Below are 27,370 nucleotides of genomic sequence, written 5' to 3'. Positions count from 1 at the left end.
TAGAGAATGATGCTTGCACTTGGTAGGTTGAAGAGCAAGCAGTAGAGGATCACAGATGGGAGTAGTTCAAGGAGGCTTTTAATGCCAAGTTTTGTCCATCAACTTATAAGGAGTCCAAAAGGTTGGAGTTTGAGAGATTGACTCAAGAGACCATGTTTACTACAAAGTATAAGAAGTTTAGAGTGCTATCACAGTTTAGACTTCTCATGATTCTTGATGACATTACGAAAAAGTAGAGGTTCTTGAATGGGTTAAATGAGCATATAGCTATAGGCATCCAAAGAGCTCACCATCCTACATGTCGCTCTATAGAGGCAGCCTTCTAGTTTGAGGTTCAAATGGAGATGTGTAGGCCTCAACAATGACCTTTGAAAGGTATGTCCATGGGCACTCCTAATCAAGGGTCAAAAAAGGTAGTTTCAATTTTGGGCAGCTACCAGAAATGGTTTTAAAGCAAGTAGACCTAGTGCTAGTGGTAGTACATTCTATCGGGGCACTCCCAATTATAGTACCAGTCAGTAGTCTACTAGCAGTGGTAGTGGATTTCATTATTCTAGGTAGTATATAGCCATCAAGGAGGTCTATCTAATGGATCACCTCTACACTTTATAATCTTTGTGGCAAATTTCATATAGGGGTGTGCCAAAGTGGTGAGGGGTGCTGCTATTATGGACAACATGGCCATTTTAAAAAGGAGTACCCTATTTGATTTTGAGGTGGTATGAGGGCTTATAGGTCCAACTATCCATATCAGCATGCTAGATTTTGTCAACAAATAGGGTCATATCAGCAAACCAATTCTAACTACTCACAGTAGCAAGCTAATGGCGCTGGCAGGCAGGATGCACAAACAAGATAGGTTGACACTTCTTCTTATAATAGTAGAGCACCTAGAGGTTAAGGCAGTGGTTAGCAAAAATGACCACTAGTTAGTGACATAGTCTTTTCAATGATGCAATAGGAGGCTCTAGCGAAACCTGATGGGGTTATAGGTATGATATTTAATTCTTGGGGTTAATGCCCGCATTCTTATTGATCCTAAATCTATGCATTCTTTTGTAGTACATAGTCCAGTAGTACAGGTAGGTAAAGATCATGTTCTTTTATACTGACCATAGAGGTTTCCACACCTATAGATAAGTCATTATGGCCGATTCAGGTGTGCAAAGGTGTGCGATCACCACTGGTGACCAAGAGATCAAGGTATATTTGATTCTATTGGAGCTCTAGGGGTTAAATATTATATTGGAAATGAATTGGCTTACAACTAATTATGTTTTTCTAAATTGTTTCAGTAAGGAGGCCATATTTAGGCTATTAGGTTACATAAGGTTGTATTTCATGGAGAATGCAAGATTCATTCTTTAGCTACTATGATTGCCTACCACATGCTTTGGAAAGAGTGTAAAGGATATTTGACACATGTCATTAATACTTAAGCCAATGAGGTGAGGCTTGAGGATATTTAGGGAATGTTAGACTTCTCAAATGTGTTCCCTGAGGATTTTTTTGGGTTACCTTTGAAGAGAAAGATAGACCTCACTATTGATCTTGTTCCTGATGCTAGTCCTATTTTATTACCACCATACTAGATAGCTCCAACAGCGTTGAAGGAGTTAAAGATTCAGTTGCAGGAGTTAGTGGATAAAGGGTTTATTAAAGACTCAGTTGTAGAAGTTAGTGGATAAAGGGTTTATGAGGTTGAGTGTGTCTCATTGGGGGTGCACTAGTTCTATTTATGAATAATAATGATGGCACTATGCAATTGTGTATTGATTAGGTGAATGAGATTACCTAGTGGAGCTAGAATCCTTTGCCTCATATTGATGTTTTATTTTATCAGCTAAAAGGTGTCAAGGTGTTTTTCAAGATTAACTTAAGGTCAAGATATCACTAGTTAAGGATTAAGGAATATGATATTCTTAATACCTATTTTAAGACTCAATATGAACACTATGAGTTCTTGGTCATGTTTTTTAGTTTTACCAAAGATCCTACAACTTTCATGGATCTTATGAATAGGATTTTCTACCCATTATTGGATCGATTTGTCATAGTTTTTATTGACAATATCTTGGTGTATTCTTTAAGTAAAGAGGAGCATGTGAGGTTGGTGTTGCAAACTTAAAGGAAGCATCAATTGTATATTAAGTTTAGCAAGTGCGAGTTTTGGTTGGATAGAATAGGTTTCCTCAGACATGTCATTTCTTCTGATAGCATTTGTGTGGATCCTCAAAAGGTAGAAGTAGTGTCGAATTGGGACCAGCCTACTATAATGATTAAGGTGCGAAGTTTTTTAGGTTTAGCAGCGTATTACAATAGGTTCATGAGGGGTTTTCTAAGATAGCAAAACCACTTCATTATAACACCAGGAACGGAGTTAAGTTTGTATGGATTTACAAATGTGAGAAGAGTTTCTAAAAGTTGAAGAAGAAGTTGACTTCAACACTCATTCCAACTTTACCAGAAAGCAACGAAAGGTTTAAGATTTATAGTAATGCTTCTCATCAAGGCTTGAGATGTGTATTGATGCAGCATAAGAAGGTAATGGCTTATGCTTCTGGCAATTAAAGAAGCATGAGTTGAACTAAGGAACTCATGACTTGGAACTTGCAGCAGTGATCTTTGAAGACTTGGTGACATGAATTGTGTCGAGCTACATGTCAAATGTACACCAACCACAACAGCCTTAAGTATCTATTTACACAGTAGGGGTTGAACTTAAGGCAAAGGAGATGGATAGCACAGCTTAAAGATTTTGATTGCACTATTGACTACCATCTTGGTAGGTCAAATGTGGTAACCAATGGATTAAGTAGAAAAGCAACAAGTTCTTCAGCATACGTGTAGACAGTGCAGCTTTCTTTGATGATAGAGTTATGAAAGTTAGGAACTATGTTAACGATGGAGCCATAGGGGGCTCTTGTAGCTAGTTTTTTAGTTTGGCCATGCTAATTGATCGCATTTGTGATTTCCAACTTCATGATTCTTTTTTGATGAAGTTAAGAGGCATAGTTGCATAGGTTTGACTACAGTTTTCACAATGAAAGATGATAAAGTTTTGGTTATAGGTACCAGACTTTGTGTTCCTACATATGAGTGACTTAAGAGGGAGATTCTTGATGAGGCTCACAGCTCAATATATAACATCATCCTAGCAGCACCAAGATGTATCGAACTTTTCATCCTAGCAGCACCAAGATGTATCGAACTTTATTATGGTGGCAAAAAATGAAAAAGGAGGTTACTGGTTATGTATCCAAGTGATTAGTATGTCAGCAAATGAATGCAGAGAAGCAAAAGCATTCATGATTTTTACAACCTTTACCTATTCCTATGTGGAAGTCAGAGCATATCACCATGGACTTCTTATTCAAGCTTCCTTGTACTTATTCAGGTCACGATGTTATTAAAGTGATTGTAAATTGACTCACGAAGTCCATTCACTTATTACCAATTTGTACTTATACATTCTGAGATTTGGCCAAGCATTATATGAAGAAGATTATGAGTTTTCATGGAGTTCCTGTGTCTATTATATCCATTAGCGGACACGCAGTTCACATCTAGGTTTTGGGAGAGTCTACATTTTAGTATTGCTTTCCATCCACAGACAGATAGGAAGTCAAAAAGGACTATGCAGAATTTTGAAGATATGTTGAGGTCTTATGTACTATAATTCAAAAGGCTTAGGAGTCTCATCTGGCTTTAGAAGAGTTCACCTACAATGATAGTTATCATTCGAGCATTGGCATGGAACCTTATAAGGCCTTGCCTTGTATAGGAGGTAGTGTACAACACTTATATGTTAGAGTGAGGTTAGAGGTTGGCAATCCAGAGATCCTAACTATATGCAATAGACAGTCGAAAAATTCAGGATAATTCTTAAAAGGATGCAAAAAGCTCAAGACAAACAGAAAAGTTTGAGGTTGAAGATAAATTATCTTAAACCTGTCACCTTAAAAAGGAGTATTGCATTTTGCGAACCTAGGGAAACTGAGTCCAAGCTACATTGGGCCATACGAAATCACTAAGAGGATTAGACCTATTGCCTAGTGACTTGCTTTATCAATAGGGCTCTCCCAGATTAATAATGTTTTTCGTGTGTCTATAATTCGAAAGTATAAACCGGACCCCTTACATGTGTTGGGCTAAGTAAATTCTGTTAAGGGAAGACTTATCTTATAAGGAGCAGCCAATACAAATCCTTGACCTTAAAGGTCAGAAGCATTGTATCAAGACTATACCCTTAATGAAAGTTTTGTGGAGGAACTGTACAATAAAGGAGGCTACATAGGAGCCAAAAGATCAGATGTAGAGTCAACATCCTCACATTTTCTAGCACTAAGATACAAGTTTCAAGCATGAAATTTCTTTAAAGGGCTAGGTTATGACGATCCATCCCAAGATTACAAGTTTGAATTTAAATTTTATTTGTTTTGGTTGAGATTGATTAGTCAGGTTGTTAATTGATCCTAAATTTGATTTTTTATTGGTTAAAAATTTTGGTTTAACCAGTGCACTATAGCACAAAGCTAGTTGATACGAGCTCGTAGATTAGCAGCACGTCTAATTCTGAGTTATAGTTAGAAAGTTATGCTTATCAAAAAAATTTAAATATTAGTATTTATCTGTGTCCAAAACACTCTTGAATTTTGTCATTTAGTTAACCATAGGCCTATATATATGCATTAAGGCGCATGCCTAACAACAAACAAATCATAAAATATCCAAAAACCCTCTAAACCCACGAATTCGACCCAACCCTACTAAAGACATGTTTAACAATGAACCAAGTCAGCACCAATTTGAGCCATATTTGACCATCAGATGATGACACCCACCTATCATCAGGATTGCTAATGCTTAGAGGATAAAACCCACCAAATACCATGGTCGGCCGCTGGTGAACACGTTGAGATTTACCTTCTAACGCCCATGTTGGCAACGTATATGTTTTATTGATTTTGGCCATTTTCCAACCATTCTAGGCCTCCCCGTATACCCTCTCCCTATTTTTGACCCTCTAAATCCATTAGCAACCTCCGTTTGCTGAAACTTTTCGTGGTTTGAAATATCTATCAACTTTAAGTTTGATCAAATTTTTCAATGTGTTTTCCAGCCATTAATGACGTTTCTAGACCTATTTGAGTTTAGATTTTTGTTACCGATTCTACAAGCTTTCCATTGATACAAAGTTTGTAAATTTTGGATGTCGTTTGATAATTTTTTATTTTTGGATTAATTAATTTAACACCAAATAAATTTGGACTGTATTTGAATATAATTTGACAAATTAGATACAATTAGGTGTTAATGGAACCCAATAGAAGGTTGAATTTCAATAAATTGGCTTCTAAGTGAAAAACTCGAATTTTGACTATCGGGTATTTAGGGCTCACAATATAATTGGATTGTTCGCTATCCATTTTTAGAAATTTTAGAGTTATAAAAGTTATTTTGTGATATTGGTATACACCTAATATTTTTATTTTAACTTTTGGACCCTAAGGAATATTTTATTATTACTTTAAGTATCCGGATTGATATTTGAGGCGATCTAATGGAGGAGCTGGTTTGAGTTGTGATCTATGAATAAACTTATTTTGGAAATGGTTATGGAATTATGTGTTTGATTATATGTGATATACAAATTACTCTATTATTATTTCTAGAATCTTTTGAATAATATGTTTATTTCATGTTACGAAATAATTATTTAATTTATCATATTATAGTATATAAAAATAAATTGTTTGACTTAAATTAATTTTGGTACAACTGTATATATATGTACATATGTCTATGTTGATATAAGTGGGAACATTTCAATACGATGATTATAGGTATCATATAGTATATAAATATATTGGGTTGTAGATTATTGTGTTATCATATTGTATCATTGATATGGATTTGTTGGACTATGGTTACATGTGCTTATTTGACCATCTCCTACTTAATCACATGATTCTTAAGGTTGGATGGGAGATCCCAATCTATAACACCTCCAGGATACCGAGCGTTATATTGGCATTTTCTGCCTTCCCAGTAGCCGACGTCGCACTGGAATGCTAGTGTGGTCGTGCTATAAGTTATGATAATAGATATGGTATACAAGATTATTGTTTTTATACTACGGTTATAGTATATAGTTATTTATATTTTTTATTACCGATAGTTCTACATTTTAGCTCATAAAATTATTATTTTATTATAAAGTATAGGATATTTTCTTATTTTAATTTCCTTATCCCATGATTTATGAAATTATTATGTTAGGAATAATTAAAGATTTTGTGAAAATTGTTTGTCAAAATAGAGGAACATTCAAAAAGTAAAAGTGAGGTATTGAGATAAATGATTTTTAAGAAGAATATTTATTTTCGTAATACCATACTTATTCACTCACTGAGCTCGTCTAATAGTTCTGTATTTTTAAACTCTTTCACGTAGACCTCAACTGATAGTTGGTGCATATTATGTTTAGGCACCATTTCATCATTATCATCTTTGTATATTTCGTCATTATCGCATTTTCACATTGGACACCTTTCTACTGCTAATGCACTGTCTCTTTTTTGCTTTCTTATGAGACTATTATATATTTTGTTTTATTTATCTTTGAACTCACTTACTTTCTTTTAGTATATTTTGGTGGATTTACCTAATAATATGCTTATTTATTTTTTCTTTCTCTTGAGTTAGAACCCTTAATGGGTATTCAATATTCCTTTTAAAAATAGTTATTTTCTCTTTTATGCCATTAAGTTATATCCAATTTATGAGGAGGTTTTATTGAACTCTCGATACCAGTTCAATGGGGTTTTCCTAAGTAAGGCCATCTTGGATGTTCTAAATGGGCCCCGAGAGTAGTCGTTTCAATAAAGTTCCAAACTTACCCAAAATTAAAGCTCAATACCTAAAAGCATAAATCAAAAACTAAAAGTCCTTCAATGCAACAAAGATCCAAATACAAGATTCTTGCAAGTATCAGGAATATGTAGCACATTATTGAAAGTAATTTCCTTTCCTAATTTTATCTTTAAAATCACTTTTCCTTAGCATTCAACCTTTAGAACTGGAGGAATTTCCCATGAAAAGTTACTCCTCACAATCATATTCTTGATAGGTAGGAAACATATTTCAATCTGCACACACATGGCATGTAACCCTAGTATCCTCCCACCATTCTTTTGTATTGCCCACTAAATTACCTCAAATATGATTACAAAATGATTCATTTCAAATATATCAATAGAAAGCTTATCCTTTTCGATTATATTTACCTAAACTTCGGGCTTCATCTTTGGATTTCCTTATCCCTTATTATTTAAACATTCTTGTGCTTTATGGCTAGGCTTGTTGCAGTTGAAACATTTTCCAATAAATTTACATTTTTTGTTATTTTAGAGTCTTCTGCAAAATGCTTCCTTTTCTTGTTATTTTTTACTCTAGTTTCCACAATATTTGTCTTGGCCTCCATCAGATATCCCCCAAATTTCTTTTCAAAATTACAATTGCTTTCCTCAATCCTATACCTCGCAATCAAATCTTCAAATCTTATTTCCTTGAGCTTATGCTTAAGGTAGTTCTTAAAATGCTTCCAAAATGGTGGTATTTTTTCAATGACAGTAGTCACTTGGAAAGATTCACTTAAAACGACATCTCTACATGAATCTCATATAGAATCAATTGCAACTCTTAGACTTGATTGAAGACCAATTTGGTGTCCACTATTTTGTAGTAAAAAAAATGACCCACTATGAATTTTTCATTCCAACATCTTTAGTCTTATACTTCTTGTCTAAAGACTCGCATAAGGCTTATGCAATTTTCATTGAACTTTACACATAGTAAATTGCATTGTCCAATCCATTAAGGATATAAATTTTTGCATAAAAAATCTACATGACACTAAGCATCTACAAGAACCATAGATTCTATAAATGTGCTAGGTGCAAGGGCATCTTCTTTTAAAAAGTTAGCCAAATTCAAAGTAGAAAAATAAAAAAGGATATTTTGTTGCCCCTTTTTAAACTCAATTCCTTTGAACTTTTTCAGCTTCTCCCCATGACTATCATGAGTAATTTTTGAAAGCATAGATGAATTATCCATAGTCACAATAGGATTAGGCAAACCTGTAACACCCCACCTCCACTGGTGGACCTATCACTCTTTGTCGATATTGTCCCTAATTTAGCCACCAAACCTATCACGCTTTGTTAATATTGTCTCTAATTTAGTCATTGCACTCAGTATATGATTTTTTTTTTTTTTAGAGCTTCCAAGGAGAACGGCTATCCTAGGATTGCTCTCGCCTGTGCACATTTAACCTCTAAATTCTTTTGAATCCTAAAGCAAACTGCTCTAAAAAGGCCTCCATATTATGAGAATGACTATTATTACATTTGAATCATCCATTGATCTACACCCAGACAATGTGAGAATTGACACTAGGTAGCCTACCAATGTCCTATACATACCGACTCCAATCATCACAATCCACACCCCTTAGGACCCAGCATCTTTGTTGGTACACTTCTAGCCAAGCACAAGCTTTAATACCATTTATAACACCTCACCTCCACTAGTGGACCTATCATTCTTTATTGATATTGTTTTTAATTTAACCATTGCACTATGTATGAGGTTTTTTGTTCAGAGCTTTACAGGATGTCACCTATCCTAGGATTGCTCTGGCATGATTATGTTTTTTAAAGTTCTTTCGAATCCTGAAGCCAACCACTCTGAAAAGACATCGACGTAATGAGAGTGATATTATTACATTTGAATCATCCCCTGATCTACACTCGGATGATATGAGATTGGACACCAAGTAACCTGCTAATACCATGCACCCATCCACACTAATCGTCATGAAAGCCATGTTCCCACTCTCATTATTTAAAGAACTCATTTTACCTTAAATAAGAATTCAGAGAGCAATTTCAATAAAAGAAAATAGTAACAAAGAAATAAAATAACTTTATAAAGATACTGCAGCAACAAAACACAAATATTTTGTTTTAAGATTATTAGAAAAAAAAAAAAAGGTGCAATATTGCTATAGTATAATTGAAAAAATATCTATGACATATATTTAACTATAAATATATATATGCATACTCATAAGAAACTATAACTTGAAAAATATGCAAACAAGACCAACATGTATATGTATACATAAGTATAAAAGTTTAGTATATAGGAAAAAAAAAAAAAACTTTAGTAAGTTGAGGCTTGTCTTGCACACAATGACCATAAAACAAATTACACCTCATACAAGTGCTTATAGATAGATGGTGTTGGTCCCAAGATATAACAACTTCAGTCTTATAAAGTAATACTCCAATTTACAAGATCCAACAAACCAAAATGATGCTTAAACATCTCTCACTTTAGTATGCTAATGCTCTCTAATATACAAGATATGAATATCAATAAAAAGAAATTGAATTATGATTGCTTTGGGAGGGCTTGTATTTATAGGCACAAACATACCTCTCCTTACATACCTTTTTAATTAGAAAATGTACGTTTCAAAATGAATAGGTACTTGTTAAATCAAAAAAGTTTTACATATACCCCTTCATAAATTCACATATATCTTTATTTTGAATGGGTACCTTTTAAATTGAAGAGTTATCTTTCCAAACATAAAGGTACCTTTTGAATTAAAGAGGTAGCCTTTATACTTGTATAAGGTGGCTCTTAATTTTCATTCAAAACAAAATTTTAATATATATATATATATACACACACATTAAATTTCGAACAATCCTATTAGTAGGTAATTGATCTAAAATTAGTTTTTAGTCTGTTGCCATATTGCTCCACTAGGATTTGATAGATTTCTTTGCATTTCAAACATTATTTCACTTAATTTGTGAAACCACTTTTGGCAAAGGAATATCTGTAGAAGATATACATCTTAGTTTAGATAACATGGAAATGTTCCTAGGTCTTGCCTATTTTTGAATTATTACTCATGTATTGTCCTTGAATATGTTTATGACAAAAGTTATTTTTTATCTGTTGAAGTGAGACTCTTTTTCTTATTTTATGTCATGCCTAAATATCTTATAGATTACTGCTCATTGATACGTTGCAAGTTTATAATCTTTTCCACCAATTAAGTTTAAGGCATATATCGTTGTTCCTCATCCATCCTATGCAATCAATTTTATTACTAGAAAGGATTTATCGTTCAAGGTATATGATCTTCTTATGTCTATCAATACATTCTTGGTACAATTTGTAGTTGTTGATCTTTGTCTGTCATGTAGGATAACAAAAATTAAGCTATAAAGCTCTAATCGACTAGTGCAAGTTCTCTACAATGCTTTTCTCATTTTTTGTCTTATTGGCATTGGGTTCAATCTAGAGAATGTTAGAAAAATTTAGTGTATATTATTTGTATATTACACCAAATAATATATAACCACAAAAATAATAAAATTCATTCAAATAACATAAATATAAAGATCACAATTATAAAAGTAAAGTAGAGATTATTGAAAAACCATTAAAAGATCAAGGTTAGAGTTGAAATTTATATTCTTAAAATGAATTCGCCCCACTTAGGTACTCATGGTTTTATGGAAATCATCTCCCAAGATACAATAATCGCTCTTGACAATAGTAGCACTCCAAATTATCAAGATCAGCGAATCAAATCTGATTAGAACTCCCCCACAATAAATGCAACTTAATACTTTATATTGTGAATAAATGAATTGAATTTTTGAAACTCTAGTAATTGAATTGAAATGACTCTATTTATAAAGTTGGAACAGATAAGTAACAAAAGGACATATCCATTCATAAAGATGACTTTTAATATAAAGATACTTTTTATTCTAAAGTTGCCATTAATTAATGAAAGGATACATTTCTAAAAGTAACACCCACTATGAATTAAGACCTTGTAAAATGTAGTAACCTAATGACATAATACAACTCATAATTTGTGAAAGAGGCACCTTTTAATTTTCATTCAATTTGAAAAAACAATTAATATAAATTAAAAATTTTACAACAATTCCCCTCGTGAATGGAAATTGCTCAAAAATCAACAAATGACAATTTAGAAATTAGAGAGAGTTTATTTGGAAACTAATTGCTTTAGGAAGTATAGCTTTTGGCTTTAAATCTTCTTTAGTAATAGATTATTAGATTTACAAGCTAACAAGTGAATATGATGTCTTGAACTTTTAGCCATTGTTGTAAACCAAGACAATATAATTCATACGATGGCTTTCTGGTCAAATTTGGTTCTCACAATTGGGTTCATTTTAGCCTTGAATGATTTTGATTTTTCATGAGTACTCTAGAAAATTCCTGCCAATAAAAATTCTCACTGAAATGGCCCCTTCACACTTATATAGGTGATTTTCTATTAAGAGTTTATTGTAAAACTCCATTTGGATTTCCAAAATATAAGAATCATTAAAAACATAATTTATCCTAACATAGATTACAAGCAATACAAAATTATCATAGAAAAGGATAAATTTATATAATTCTTTAGTGGTTTTGTTGAGTCCGTCAAGATTCGGTTATCCTTTTAAACCTAACTCTTAGGATCTCTAGTCAACTAGGTAGGGTTTCCATCAAAACAACTCTAAATTAATTGTTGTAATCTCATTTCCCTCAATGAATAGTTTACTTATCTGTTGACAATTCTATAATAAGTGGATCCATAATGTTGTCATTTAAACTTTATAGTTTAACATAAATTTCTTTAATTAGTAAGCTACTTTACGATATTGTTTCTTCATAGATTTAAATTTATCGAAGTCATGTAGCTTACTTCTAATTTTTCCAAAGTTTCAAATTCCATAATGATTTGACAGCACATATTTTTATGACATGACAAAAACTCTAATTATGAGTCACTAGATAATTTTCAATTATCATTTCCATTTATCTTAATGCTTGAAATAAAACACCCTTTTTCTATCTCTTTTATTTATATAAAAATTAATGTATGAGATTAAACACCCTTAAAAAATAGGGAAAAAAACATATTTTACCACATAAAACCAGAATTTCAAAAGAAGAATTCTATTTTTTCTTTTTCCTTTTTTAATTTTTTATGGAGACATCATCATGTTGGATTTGATGATATCACCATCACTTTTCACCTTTAGCTAGATGTTGATTACAGATCCATAGGTCGAGTGACTTGTCTTCTTTATTCTTTCTCATCCATCATCCATTTTCAATGGGACTAGAGATTTTTCTCTCATATTACTATTCCGATAAATAATCAACATCAACTTGATCAAAGATTGTGATGAGAATCTACCAGTACCCGTACAACCGACTACCCACTGGGGTGATGATCCTGTACAATTAAAGACGAGACCAACCACAATGGCACAAGCTAAAAGATTTAAGGATAACCTGGTTAGCTTTATTTAAGGTGTTGTTAAATCTCAAGACAACATGACAATACTCGAAGATTCAAAGCCCATCTTATGCATCCAGGTTATGAAGGCGGAAATGGACCCGACAAACTGTTTTGGTGTTTCTATGGACTCTGGGCAGCAAGGAATGAATTTGTTGACTTATGAATGTGATTGAACAATCTAAAGGGCCATAAAATCATGCCAAGGTAAAAGCAAGGCTGGTCATTCATCACATTTATGCATACATTTTCAATTTTGCCGAAAATGCATGGTTTTGGAATTGACTTTGACCTTTCTTGTGGATCAAGCAAGTTTTTCTTATTCCAATCAAATGCCATGTATGGGAACCAATATTAATCCTATTTGGCATCTTAAATGGAATATCACTGCTGATTTGGAGTCTAAACTAGCTGGTGATTGGATAAAGACAGCTTAGTTATAAAACTAGTCAATTAGTTTTCTAATCTGAAATTTGACTTTTGTTTTAGGAAATTAGTCTTTTATTTTGATTTTTATTTATCTAATTGCTAAACAAATTACTTTAGGAAGGTTGATATTTTATTATTTTGATTGTAAATTAATTACTTCATATTTTAAAATTAAGTAATTAATTAATCCAAATTAGTTTAGGAAAGTTTAGGAAATTCGGCCACACCTTTGTTTCCTAATCCATGTTGGCTGAATTCACCTTAGTTAATTTAGGGTTTTTTTGTTTTGTAACTTTAGCCTATTTAAGAGCTTATTTTTCAGTGGAACGGCAGCTTAGATTATTAATCAAAAATTATTTGTGAGAAGAATTCTGTTTATTCTTTTTGAACACCTAAAACATTGAATAGAAATCAAGTATTTTAGTTTGACTTATCAATAGGAAATTCATCACCTATGGTGGCATCTTCATCATATACCAAGGTTTCTAATCACAAGTTGATTAGGAGTTAAGGTGATCATTAGAACCTGAACTTCATTGTGATCTGGACTAATATAATACGGATTTAGGAGCAAGTTGACCTAAGTTCGTATCGGATTGGCCACAAATAATAATTCTGAGATCAAACCCTTGTTTGGCTGTATTGGTGAATAAATTTTAATTTCTCATATGCCAAACTAAATCAATTAAGCTCCTTTAATGGATTCAGATTACTTCATTAACAAAATCTGTATATTGGTTTGATCAAATAACATGCTTTACACCAAAATTTGTCAAATTTGGTATTTACAGTAAACAAACCCTTGTTCCATTCAAGCCATTTAGACAACAAATTAAAGGGTTCCAAATACTAGAAAACAAAACAAATTTTCCTATGGTTTGTTTTAGATAACAAGTTTCTTTTTTTTCTTTTTTTTTTTCCAGATTATAAACAATTGCTTGGTCAATATTAAAAAATTTCCAATTCTCTTTATTTTTTTAATCCAAATTAACCATTTCAAAAGCATCAACAAGTAGCAATCTTAACACAGTATTAACCATATTTCAAAATTGGTTTAATGGGTAAAGACGAACATAATACCAACACAATCAGTAGACTATGGACCTATAACATCCCGTCCCAAGAAAACACTTGAAATTTGGAATTTTGGACAGTTTGACCAAGTTTGACAAAATGAAACTTTTAAGTAGAACAAAATTTGACTTTCCTTAGAGATTGATTTTGGCTTTCACTCTTATACCATAGCATATAACTCATAGATACAAGTTCGTTTCTGTATTACAGTTAAAAAGTTATAGTTTTAGGAAGTTTTTAAAAGTTAGTGTTATATCATTTTCCAAATTAGTCCCAAATTTTTATTCTATAGTGACCAAAAAGTCTATAAATACACAGGGAAGCATGCCAAGCAAAGAACAATTCAACAAATATCCAAAAAGTCCCTAAAACCCCTGCAAACTAGTGGAACCTGACCCGACCCATTTTCACCCATAACCAAGTCAATTGGATTTTGCCATCTCCTACCATTGAAACCCTACACACACTAGCCACCCATATTGCCCATCCCAGGGTGACATTGGCCACCAAATTTAGGCTAATCCACCACCAGATGTGCTCGTATGGGGCCGACAAAGCAAGCAGTGCTGGTTTGGCTAGGTTGCTAAAGTTCGTGTGTTTTCTAACCATTCCAGACTATGCTATACATTCATTCCCTTATTGTATCCTCTGAGCTCGAATCCGGCCTCCATTTGTTGAAATTCCATATGGTTTGAGAGATCCATCAATATTAAATTTTGCCAAAACTTGGAGGAGACTTTTCAGCCACAGGTGAGGCTTTTAGCTAAAGCGAGTACACCATTGCATTCCTCGTCTTATGGACTTTCTGTTGATATGAAGTTTACAAATTTTGGACATCATTTGATAATTTTTCCATTTTTAGATGAATTAGTTTAATACCGGATGAAATTGAACTATGTTTGGACACAATCAAATTAGATGTTAATAAGACCCATGAGAACATACAGTTTCATTAAATTGGTCTTTCAGTGAAAAACCTCAATTTCAGGTACCAAGTTCCAAGGGTTTGCTGTATAATTGGCCTCTTTAGTGTTCAATTTACATAAGTTTAGAGTTATATAAAGTATTTTAAGATATTTGATAAGCACCAATGTTTCGGTCAGATATTTAGAGCTTAAGAAATATTTTATTATATTATAAACATCAATATTGAGATTGGAGACGATCCTATGGAGAAGTAAGAATAGACATCAGCAGTATTTGTAAGTGGTTTATATTTTTAAATGATTTTGGACATATTAAAATAATATATGTATATGGTTAGAATATTTTATATATATGGTTTGTTTTAGATGCTTATCATACACATATATGAATATATGTGTTATAATTTCATGTTATTTTTGACAAGTTTTTAAACCATTTGAAATTATAATGATTTCATTATGAATTTGAAAATTTTGTTATTTAAATATTTTGGTATTTGAGTTAATGATGTAGTCTTTTTGGGAAATATTTGGTTTTAAAATAGAAAATTGGAAATTTGATATTTTGAAGCATGTAAAAGTGTTTTGCATTTCAAGGTGCTTAAAAAGTTATCTATGGTAAATTTTATTTCACTATTGGCATTTATGTTTTGGCATGAAATGATGATGTGGAATTTTTAGAATATTTAAATAAATTGTTGGGTTCGAATATTAAATTCCGATCTAATGTATTGTACTTGTTTGGGAACAGTGGAAAGTATGTTCTTGAAAGGGATTACTTATGAGTATTGCACTGTTGTTTTTAAAGAATGTACCATATAGTATCAGTGGTTCTATTATATGTTGTTAGCTACGTGTAGGCTTAATCATCCTATAAGTAGTCACAATATAAGAGAATGATGATAAGTTATGTCATTTTCTTAGAGTGATGATAAGTTGTGTGCTATTCCCTCGTGGCCATAGGCTGACAAGTTGTTATGATATGAAAGAATGATAATTAAATTGTGTCATTCTCTCACAATAATGATGAGTTGTATGCCACTTCTTCATGATATTGGCTTCTTTGTATCACTTTACTGGTAATTCTTATTATATCGTATGGTATATTGTATAATATTTTGGCAGATATACATATATTGGTGATTTTGCTATGTTTTTATTATCACTTTTATGATTATAATCATACTAGTTATTGTCCAACATTAAATTTATGTTTTAGTTGATTATTAATATTTTAAATTTATTAATTATAAAATGTTCATTTTATGATATTGATTTATGATACAAGTTGGATTTTATGAAAATGTTTTAAAAATGGAACTTTCAAGAGAGTGGAAATAAGGTCTTGAGTGAAAAGTTACAAAGATGAATGACTATTTTCAAATTATTATAAACAATATTAATCTTGTGAAACAATGCATCTTCTAATTGCTAAAAAAAGCACCTTTTAATTTCATTTGAAAAATTAATTAATACAAATTAAAATATTCCAACAGAGAAAGCTTTCTTTTCTAATCTCTCTCTCTCTCTCTCTCTCTCTCTATATATATATATATATATATGTTTATTTGAATTCAGTTTTACCTATGTTGACTTGAGTTTATATTTTCCAATTCAACTAACCTATAGGAATTTCTAGAACATTTATTAACAAGTTATAGGTTTAGGGAAAAAGAAAAAATTTATAAACCAAAGGTAGTTTTGTACAATGTTCTTATTAATGAGAAAACAAACAATACTAGATGACCCTTCAATACATGTATATACACACTATCCAAATTTAGAATTGTTTCATTCAATCTTTTATCCCTCTCCTTGACTTCTTTATTGAAAAACTCAGCTTTGTGATAAGGAGATAGTCAGTAGAAATACAGTTTCAAAGCTCCTGCTTCTTAATGTTCTTCTAGGAAGAAATCATGTAGCTAGCTAAAATGATGTTCAATCTTCTCTGATTTCTGATTTCTTACTACTAAGTCCAATTTTTACCTCTCCATCTCACTCCCATTGAAAATGTGACAGCACTAGTCTGGTATTATATATCAAACTCGTGTTTGCCTCTATGTTAATAACATGTAAAAATTAGTTTAATTATTATGGTAACATGAAATTCAATGGATGTTTGTAGTTTGAGATATTATGTTAGACTTACAAAATTTAATTTCCTAATTAACACTTTATTTATATATATTTATATATATATATATATATATATATAAATATATATATTTTGCTTGAAGCTCACATTTAAGAATTAATAATATATATTATTAATATCAATTAAGTTTTTAATAAATAATAAAAAAATCATTGATTGATAACTTGATATAGCAACTGGGATTCACTTTCATACGTGGAGTAGAGAGATATAGTTCTAGAAAGCCAACTATGAATCATTATAAAATTGAATATATACAATCAATGAAAAGAAGATACACACACACACACACACACACACATATATATATAGTTAGTCTCTAAGTAAGATTTGTTTTATTTTATTAAATTAAGATTCATTTTTAATAATTATTGGATCACATCAAAATTTAAGATTTAAAATTTAAAACATGATTAAATATGAGTTTGGTGATATACTAAAATTCTATTTAAAAAAAGTAAACTTTGTCAAAACTTAGTGATTAATAAATGTAATTTTAAACCTCAATCATTGATGTGATCTAAGGATTGAAAAAGAAAAATATCATGTTAGTTTTTATATTAAAGAATTTTTTTAAGCTTAATTATAATATATGATGCAAAATTTGAAGAAAGAATGTATATAAAAAATTCCATATAGATACATGATTGTAACAATTAAAAAAAAAAAGAAGAAGAAAAGAAAATGTGTTTATCCAAACATGTTTTCTATTATTTTCTTATGAAATATTTTTTTTTTTATCATTATTGGCCAAACACCCCATAATCTTATAAAATGAGACAAAATAGTTTTCTGTAAACTATTATGAAAATAAAAAACAAAAAAATGACTAAATAGACCTTTAATTTTTGGGAATTTTTATTTAAATGAAATAAAAATGAATGCAATTTTTCAATAAAAGTCATAAATATAAAATAAAAATAACAAATTTTTTTTCAAAAAAAAAATGTATTTTTATTTTTTTGGGGATTAATGAATTATAATGTTAGAATAACATCAGCACATGAAACACCTTGACATCATTTAACGGCACCCTTAAGCTCATTAGTCAATTGGAACAATTTGTATCAAATTTAAAATTTTATAATTCAATTTATGGAATTCTAAATTAAAAGTTCAAATTTGACAACCTAAAATAACAATGTGCGATTAACCAAAAATTCACATTTGGTTAGAAAAAGATAAAACCTAAAAAATAAATATTTGTAATTTCTAAGAATAAAAAATGGTGGAATAATTTAATTAGTGTTATTTAAATAAGGCAGCAATATTGAAAAAAGATTAAAAAAAAGAGTCAAAAACGGTAAAAAGTTTGAAAGTTTGATAAAAAAAACATAAAATAGCTTATTTTTGTGCTTCTCTACTTTTAAGAATACAAATTCTAAACATTTTAAAAAAAAAATAGTAATTTGTATTTTAAAAATTAAAATTTCATAAAAATAAATAAAAACTATAAAAATTCAACTAAATTAAAAAATATAATCTATTTCACCATTTTTCTTGTAAATTAATCGCATTCAAAATAAAAAAAAAGAAAATTAAAATAATACAATTCATTATGCCTAGGAATAACAATTTACCCGAATTGAAATCCACGATGCACCATCCTTAATGGTGCGGTTTTTCCCCAAAACATCAGAGACACAAGACAGGCTCAGCAATAGATTAAAATTCGGATCAGGACCAAGTCAGATTCCGGGAATAAAAACCCCGCCTTGATATATATATATATATATATTTATTTATTTATTTATTTATTTTTATATAATTTAATTTATGTAAAATGATTATATATATATATTTATTTATTTATTTATTTTTATATAATTTAATTTATGTAAAATGATGTAAACCTAAGAAAGAGCTGTTGTCATCACCTTCACCTTCTCTCAATCCCCCGTTCTCTTCTTTCCCCCGCACTTTCTCTTTTATCTTTTTGTGGTCTGCTCCTCCTCCTCCCACGCTGAAAAGGAAATGTCTTTCAGTCTCTTGCGCACTATTTCTTTGGCTCATATTCAATCGGTAAGATCTATTTTGATCTTTTGTTGTGTGGGTTCATCGTTCTAATTGATCTTGAGGTCAAATTTAAGTTTTATTTGATAAATTTAGAATCTTGAGTACCTGGATAATCTTAGTTTTTGGTGTTGAAAAATGGGTGAAGTGCTTTTTCTTTTGAACATATGAATATGTATTTTGATTTTTATTTTTTGGGTGTAAATTCTGTAAACTTCCATGCTGTGAATTGCTTTTTGCAATACTGTAAGAATACATATGCGTTTTCACAACCCATTACTCCAAAGTCACTTGTGATGATTCATGACACCTTCAATTCCTTTCTCAACATAGACTTCAGGAGGCACGTAAATTGCTTGAGAAATTGTCTGAGAGAGATGGTGGTGTTGTTCATTGGACTTCATTGCTCACGAGATACACCAAAAGTGGATGTGTCAATGAGGCTCGAATGCTTTTTGAGATCATGCCGGAGAGGAACATTGTTACTTACAATGCTATGTTGTCTAGCGTATGTGCAATCTGGGATGTTTGTTTGAAGCTTGCCAATTCTTTTGAGGAGATGCCAGAGAGGAATGCTGTGTCATGAAGTTCAATGCTCTTTGGATTGGCAGGGATTGGGAAGATTCATGAGGCTTGGAGTTTGTTGAATGCAATGCCAGAGAAGAATATTATTTCTTGGAATTTAATGATTGTTGGGTTGGTTAGGAATGGTGATTTGGAAACAACAAGGCTAGTTCTTGTCCAATGACAATGAAGAATATAGTTTCTTGAAATACTATGATAGCAGGTATACTGAGAATTCTAGAATAGTAGAAGCAAGAGTTTTGTTTGAAACTTCTTCATGTTTCTCTTTTGTTTAAATATATATTTATATTCATAGTGCTTTTGTTTAAATAACGATTATTCAAAGTTGGGGGGGAAAAAAATAAATTAATATTGATAATTGCAGTAAAAATAAAAATAATAACAATAATATTTATATTATAGATAGTAATAGAAGCGTATCAATGCAAATTTTTGTTTTTATTTTTTGGGTGTAAATTCTGTAAACGTCCATGATGTGAATTGCTTTTTGCAATGCGTATGTGTTTTCACTATCCATTACTCCAAATTCACTTGCGATAATTCATGGCTCCTTCAATTCCTTTCTCAACGTAGACTTCAGGAGGCACGTAAACTGTTTGAGAAATTGTCTGGGAAAGATGGTGGTGTTGTTCATTGGACTACATTGCTTATGAGATACACCAAAAGTAGATGTGTCAATGACGCTCAGATGCTCTTTGAGATCATGCCTGAGAGGAACATTGTTACATACAATGCTCTGTTATCTCGTGTATGTGCAATCTAGAAGGTTTGCCTGAAGCTTGCCAATTCTTTTGAGGAGATGCCAGAGAGGAATGCTGTGTCGTGGAGTTCAATGCTCTTTGGATTAGTAGGGGTTAAGAAGATTCATGAGGCTTGGAGTTTGTTGAATGCAATGCCAGAGAAGAATATTATTTCTTGGAATTTAATGATTGCTGGGTTGGTTAGGAATGGTAATTTGGAAACAACAAGGCTGGTTCTTGTCCAATGATAATGAAAAATATAGTTTCTTGAAATGCTACGATAGCAGGGTATATTGAGAACTCTAGAATGGTAGAAGCAAGAGTTTTGGTTGAAAATTCTTCATGTTTCTCTTTTGTTTAATATATATTTATATTCATAGTGCTTTTTTTTAAATAACGATTATTCAAAGTTGAGGGAAAGAAAAAAGGTAAATTAATATTGAAAGTTACAGTAAAAATAAAAATAATAATAATAATATTTATATTATCGATAGTAATAGAAGGGTATCAATGTAAATTTTTATTTTTATTTTTTGGGTGTAAATTCTGTAAACTTCCATGCTGTGAATTGCTTTTTGCAATACTGTAAGAACACATATGCGTTGTCACTACCCATTACTCTAAAGTCACTTGCGATGATTTATGGCTCCTTCCATTCCTTTCTCAACATAGACTTCAGGAGGCACATAAACTGCTTGAGAAATTGTCTGAGAAAAATGGTGGTGTTGTTCATTGGACTTCATTGCTCATGAGATACACCAAAAGTGGATGTGTCAATGAGGCTCGGATGCTCTTTGAGATCATGCCTCAAAGGAACATTGTTACTTACAATGCTATGTTGTCTGGTATATGTGCAATCTGAGAGGTTTGTATGAAGCTTGCCAATTCTTTTGAGAAGATGCCAGAGAGGAATGCTGTGTCGTGGAGTTCAATGCTCTTTGGATTGACAGGGGTTGGGAAGATTCATGAGGCTTGGAGTTTGTTGAATGTAATGCCAGAGAAGAATATTGTTTCTTGGAATTTAATGATTGCTGGGTTGGTTAAGAATGGTAATTTGGAAACAACAAGGCTGGTTCTTATCCAATAACAATGAAAAATATAGTTTCTTAAAATGCTATGATAGCAGAGTATACTAAGAACTCTAAAATGGTTAAAGCAAGAGTTTTGTTTGCAAATTCTTCGTATTTCTCTTTTCTTTAAATATATATATTTATATTCATAGTGCTTTTGTTTAAATAACAATTATTCAAAGTTGAGGGGAAAAAAAGGTAACTTGATATTGATAGTTGCAGTAAAAATAAAAATAATAATAATAATAATATTTATATTATCATTAGTAATAGAAGGGTATCAATGTAAATTTTTATTTTTATTTTTTGGGTGTAAATTCTGTAAACTTCCTGCAATGCTGTAAGTACACATATGCATTTTCACTACCCATCACTCCAAAGTCACTTGCGATGATTCATGGCTCCCTCAATTCATTTCTCAACGTAGACTTCAGGAGGCATGTAAACTGCTTTAGAAATTGTCAGAAAGAGATGGTAGTATTGTTCATTGGACTTCATTGCTTATGAGATACACCAAAAGTGGATGTCTCAATGAGGCTCGGATGCTCTTTGAGATCATGCTTGAGACGAATACTGTTACTTACAATGCTATGTTGTCTGGTGTATGTGCAATCTGGGAGGTTTTTCTGAAGGTTGCCAATTCTTTTGAGGAGATGCCAAAGAGGAATGCTATGTCATGGAGTTCAATGCTCTTTGGATTGGCAGGGGTTGGGAAGATTCATGAGGCTTGGAGTTTGTTGAATGTAATGTCAAAGAAGAATATTGTTTCTTGGAATTTAATGATTGCTAGGTTGGTTAGGAATGATAATTTGGAAACAACAAGGCTGGTTCTTGTCCAATGACAATGAAGAATATAGTTTTTTAAAATGCTATGATAGCAGGGTATACTGAGAACTCTAGAATGGTAGAAACAAGAGTTTTGTTTGAAAATTCTTCATGTTTCTCTTTTGTTTAAATATATATTTATATTCATAGTGCTTTTGTTTAAATAAAAATTATTCAAAGTTGGAGGGGAAAAAAAAGATAGATTAATATTGATAGTTGCAGTAAAAATAAAAATAATAATAATAATATTTATATTATCGATAGTAATAGAAGGGTATCAATGCAAATTTTTATTTTTATTTTTTAGGTGTAAATTCTTTAAACTTCCATGCTGTGAATTGCTTTTTACAATGCTATAAGAACGCATATGCGTTTTCACTATCCATTACTCCAAAGTCACTTGCGATGATTCATGGTTCTTTCAATTCCTTTCTCAACGTAGACTTCAGGAGGCACATAAACTACTTGAGAAATTGTTTGAGAGAGATGGTGGTGTTGTTCGTTGGACTTCATTGCTCACGAGATACACCAAAAGTGGATGTGTCGATGAGGCTCGGATACTCTTTGATATCATGCCTGAGAGGAATATTGTTACTTACAGTGCTATGTTATCTGGTGTATGTGCAATCTGGGAGGTTTGTATGAAGCTTGCCAATTCTTTTGAGAAGATGTCAGAGAGGAATGCTGTGTCGTGGAATTCAATGCTCTTTAGATTGGTAGGGGTTGGAACGATTCATGCGACTTGGAGTTTGTTGAATGCAATGCTAGAGAATAATATTGTTTCTTGGAATTTAATGATTGCTGGGTTGGTTAGAAATGGTGATTTAGAAACAATAAGGCGGGTTCTTGTCCAATGACAGTGAAGAATATAGTTTTTTGAAATGCTATGATAGCAGGGTATACTAATAACTCTAGAATGGTAGAAACAAGAGTTTTATTTGAAAATTATAAATGTTTCTCTTTTGGTTAAATATATATTTATATTCATAGTGCTTTTGTTTAAATAATAATTATTCAAAATTAGGGAAAAAAAAGAATAAATTAATATTGATAATTACAGTAAAAATAAAAAAAATAATAATTATTATTATATTATCGATAGTAATAAAAGGGTATCAATGCAAATTTATTATTTATTTTGTTACAATTTCAATTCAATGGTTGTGATTTCATGCTCCTATCCTTTGTCTATAATATAAAGGAGAAGAGAACAGCGGTTTTTGATCCTTTTTTACTATTCATTTTGGTTCAAAAACGGTACTCTCCCATGCATTTTTGCCCCCCTTATTTCCATGTGTCAAGGGATGATTGCTCACTCTTAACATAATCTAAACAACTGGTTTCTTCTAGATAGGAAGTGGTAGGAAATCACTGAAAGCTTTCCCTTCCTCGACTCCGTGAAAAGGTTGATAAGACATGGTAGCTATTGCCATGAGCTGGTCATTACTGTTTGTAGCTGTTGTTGCTGTTGGTAGCTGTTGGAAACTGTTGCTGCTGCTATGTGTAAAAAAAGTCAACAGGAAGAGTCACGGGTGCAAAGAGGCACAAGAATAAATAAAGAGATGTGTAAGTTTTTTTAATAAAAAACAACATTGTTCAAAGGTCTTCTTCAAACTGTTATTCTCATCAAAGGCATCCCTCATCTCCCCTTTTGCGGACATATAAATGACATTTCCGCAACTGTGACTTTGAATTCGTCGAGGACTTGGCCAATATATATAAATGGGTTTGGCATCTAACTTCTCCGACAAAGAGATTTGAAGCCTTCACGAACTGGGTCTTCATTTTCCTACCAAAGCTTCTGTCGGTCCGGCAAATCTTCTAGCTTATTTCCTTTGTTTGACAGTGACTGTTATTTCTTCTTTAATTTCTCATCCCTTTTTCCTTTTTTTTTTTAACTATTATTGATTTAGCTTTTGGCTGTTTTATGATTATGATCAATCAAGGTTTTCTTTTTATTGCTATAAAACTTTATTTTATCTGAAAAAATTATCAATTGAACTGTAAATGGTTAAAAATTACTAGAGAAAGTAATTTGTGCTGCCATAAATCTATAACCCGAAAATTAAAGTAAAAAAGTGATGGGTTCTGTGTTTGAAGAGTATGTGTTTGTGAAATTGTCTTAGTGAACAAGGAAATGGATTTTAGTGTTTGTTGTGAATTGTTTTATTTGTCAACCAACAATTTAACAAACTACATGAACCATAATCGTAAACCAACCTGAGAACTGCCTTTTCCAATTTTCCGAAGGTCAAAGGACATTTGATTGTAATTATTACTCTTTTTCTTTCGACAAATCAAGCTCTACTCGGGAGCTAATTCAAATAGATACATATAAAGAAATTAGTAAAATAATCACTTTTTGTTTTTCTTTTATGTAATTGGAAAAGATGATTAGTTTAAGCCTTGAAGTAGCCAAAAAACTAGCTGCCTGATAATTTAGTGAATTGGCCAACAAGTTGACCCACTGCACCAGATGCATCTAATATGAACATCTTTTCTCCTTTCTTAAGATTAAACTCCTTGGAGAATCCAACATGAGCAGACAAGCTGGGCATACCTATATATATACTAGTAATCCATAATATATATTATATATTAATAGCTAATTGATTTGGAAAACTAAATAATTAATAATTAATGAATGGAAATGGAAGAAATTGAGCATGTACCAAGAATTTCAAGAATTCCAGCAAAGTAAGAAAGAGGCACATTAGTATGGTGGATCTTGATGAGGTTTTCAAGTCTCACGATAAGGCTATATTCTTCCCACCTTGTTGTTCTCCGAAATAAGTCACCATCTTTGTAGTCTGGATGTCCACCATCCAACATTCTAGACACGTAGAACCCACTTAAAAGCTGCATATGCATATATGTGCAATGATTAAGTAGTTTTCAATATTAATTAATATTATCAAAATTAAACTATTACGTCTCCAAATATATATGTGTATATATATATATATGCAAAATAAATAACCATAACATTATTGTTTAAATGTAATAATTGGTAATATATAGCTTGAACATGTAAGAAAGAAAATAAAAATAAAAATAGAGAAACATACAGAGGCAGGGGTATAGTCTGGTCGACCATCTATTGGCTTTGCATAATAAGTCGCTGAAAGGGATTGTAGGACAAGTAGAGGTTCTTCACAAGAACGTCAGTGTAAGCATGTGGAAGCTTAAGCTTAAAGTAGCTTAAGAGGTCACATGCATATAATCTTCCTTAGGAAACCCGCCATCCATATAGTTATTGAGAATCACCTGTTTATTTCTAACCTCTACCTTGCCCTCTTTCATTGTACTCTCTCTCTCAAAAGATTCACTGAATTGCATATGTATGCAACTTAGACAGCCTTTCTTATACTTATAATGTACAAATGTGTTTCTGTAATTGCTGATTTCATTTTCTCTAAAAAAATCGAGTCAAGATATATATAACTTGATTATGTAGAAATGTGTAATTGCTTACATTTCTTAATTAGTCCTCTCCTCACTTATCAAATCACCATTTTATACTTTTCAATCTTTTCTATAATTTTTGCCTTTGTATTTTCTCAACTTTTTTTTTTTTTTTGGTATTAATTAGACGGCTAAACTGGTTTTGGCCACCCTAACAAAGATTTAAAAAAAATAATAACAAAGAAAAACTTGAACCGTAAGTCCGTGGAAATTGACTTGTTAACTTTGTAATGTTGTTTTTCTTATTTATTATGTGGTCCAGATGTTGCTGTATTGCTTTTACTTAAATTTTTGTTGGATGTTAAAACTTTATTTTTGTTGGATATTAGAACATTATGAATTTTTTTTTTTTTAAGTGGCAAGTGTGGTTGTTTTTCTTTACCCCTTTTTTTGTTTGTAATTATGTTCTTTTACTCATGTTTCATTGTAAATAATTTCTTTTAGGTTTTTGTTGCTTCTACAACATAAATTTGGCATGGCTTTTGTTAGTTGGGAAGTTTGGTAAGCTTATATATATGTTTGTTACTTTGTTAGATATGTTTTTTCAAGTTTTAAAAATTTGTTACAAGGTTTTAATTTTGTTGAGTTGTTCTGTTAGTACATTGTTATTGGTTGATAGAAATGATCAAAATGTAAATAGCATGGTTTATATTAATATTATTGACAACTCTTCACTATTTTGTTTAGTTTAGAGTAATTAATATTAATTTGTTTCCTTCTCTTCAATCCGAAAATTAAAATAAATTATAATTGTCAGTGATGGAATATTCATTAATATTTATACGAGTAAGTTCTATTAGATTGGTTCATATGGAATTCAAGATTCAAAATGTTATACTATTTATATGTAATACCATTCTTTAACGAAACATAAATGTTACCAGGTCAACATATATAGGTGCAACTCATTTTAGGAAGAAATTATTTCACTCTTTTCAATTTTGTATCATATCTAATTAACAAAAGTAACTCAATACATAGAGATTTCCTTTTTAAAAACTATAAAATTATGTAGACTTTTGTTTAATATATTAATGCATGTATTTTACAACTTTTAGAATATGTTATATTTGGAAATAAGGGAGAATCATAATTAGTAATATTTGGTCAGGTTAACGAAAATAATAAGGTTGTGAAAGTGAGGCAAAAATGACAAGCAATGTAGACCTTTCACAATCAAATGACGCTGAGAAGAAATCACAAAAACTATAAAGTTCTCTCCTGTATGATGAGGACAGCAAGAGAAAGTTTGCTCAGCATAAGGACAAAAAAGAATACTTAATTCACCATCATGGGACATACTTTTCATTTATATTAGGATGGTAGAAAACTATAACTTTTTATAAACTATTACAAAATACTTTATTTTCAATTTATCCGACAATAGTAGCACTAACATTGATATTTAGAAAATTACAGGATGTAATAAAAAATAGTTTATGTATTATTTATTATATTTCTATTAAATCTTACAATTATTTTAGAAAAATACCAATGATGCTAAGACATCATCATTTATAATGCACATATTTTATATTTTTACTATTTATTATCTTTTTTACTTTTTTACTTAATGAAAGAATGTTCTATTTTTTACAAATAAATCATCCTTGATAAAATGTTTTATATAATTATTCTATTTAAATAAATTTTCTCATTCCTATTAATATAAA

At 31.1% G+C, this 27,370-nt stretch overlaps 2 protein-coding genes across 2 annotated transcripts; both read left to right on the top strand.

The window, feature by feature from the left end:
• Nucleotides 1-1,146: 1,146 nt before the first annotated feature.
• LOC132800139 (pentatricopeptide repeat-containing protein At1g32415, mitochondrial-like) lies at nt 1,147-19,860 on the top strand. The gene is made up of 4 exons (XM_060813146.1): nt 1,147-1,203; nt 1,593-1,676; nt 18,858-19,021; nt 19,346-19,860. The coding sequence occupies exons 1-4, from the start codon at nt 1,147-1,149 to the stop codon at nt 19,596-19,598; spliced, it is 558 nt and encodes a 185-aa protein (XP_060669129.1). The 3' UTR covers nt 19,599-19,860.
• LOC107428921 (pentatricopeptide repeat-containing protein At4g02750) lies at nt 19,605-23,089 on the top strand. Its single transcript, XM_060813145.1, has 7 exons — nt 19,605-19,741; nt 20,171-20,318; nt 20,361-20,547; nt 20,928-21,182; nt 21,288-21,386; nt 21,873-22,197; nt 22,675-23,089. Exons 1-7 carry the CDS (start codon nt 19,605-19,607, stop codon nt 23,087-23,089), a joined length of 1,566 nt encoding a protein of 521 aa, XP_060669128.1.
• Nucleotides 23,090-27,370: the final 4,281 nt, after the last annotated feature.

The sequence above is a fragment of the Ziziphus jujuba genome, chromosome 12, assembly GCF_031755915.1.
Source record: "Ziziphus jujuba cultivar Dongzao chromosome 12, ASM3175591v1".
NCBI classification, from domain to species: domain Eukaryota; kingdom Viridiplantae; phylum Streptophyta; class Magnoliopsida; order Rosales; family Rhamnaceae; genus Ziziphus; species Ziziphus jujuba.
This window is presented reverse-complemented; position numbering and strand designations above follow the sequence as displayed.

Excerpts from the sequence above, each read along its gene's own strand:
- LOC132800139 (XM_060813146.1), top strand. The coding sequence starts at position 1,147 with ATGGCCGATTCAGGTGTGCAAAGGTGTGCGATCACCACTGGTGACCAA. Across the intron at positions 1,204-1,592 it reads CTGGTGACCAAGAGATCAAG|ATAGCTCCAACAGCGTTGAA; the intron begins GTATATTTGATT and ends CCACCATACTAG. Across the intron at positions 19,022-19,345 it reads CTTTGGCTCATATTCAATCG|ACTTCAGGAGGCACGTAAAT; the intron begins GTAAGATCTATT and ends TTCTCAACATAG.
- LOC107428921 (XM_060813145.1), top strand. The coding sequence starts at position 19,605 with ATGCTCTTTGGATTGGCAGGGATTGGGAAGATTCATGAGGCTTGGAGT. Across the intron at positions 21,183-21,287 it reads TTACAATGCTATGTTGTCTG|GGGTTGGGAAGATTCATGAG; the intron begins GTATATGTGCAA and ends TTGGATTGACAG. Across the intron at positions 21,387-21,872 it reads TGCTGGGTTGGTTAAGAATG|AAAGAGATGGTAGTATTGTT; the intron begins GTAATTTGGAAA and ends AGAAATTGTCAG.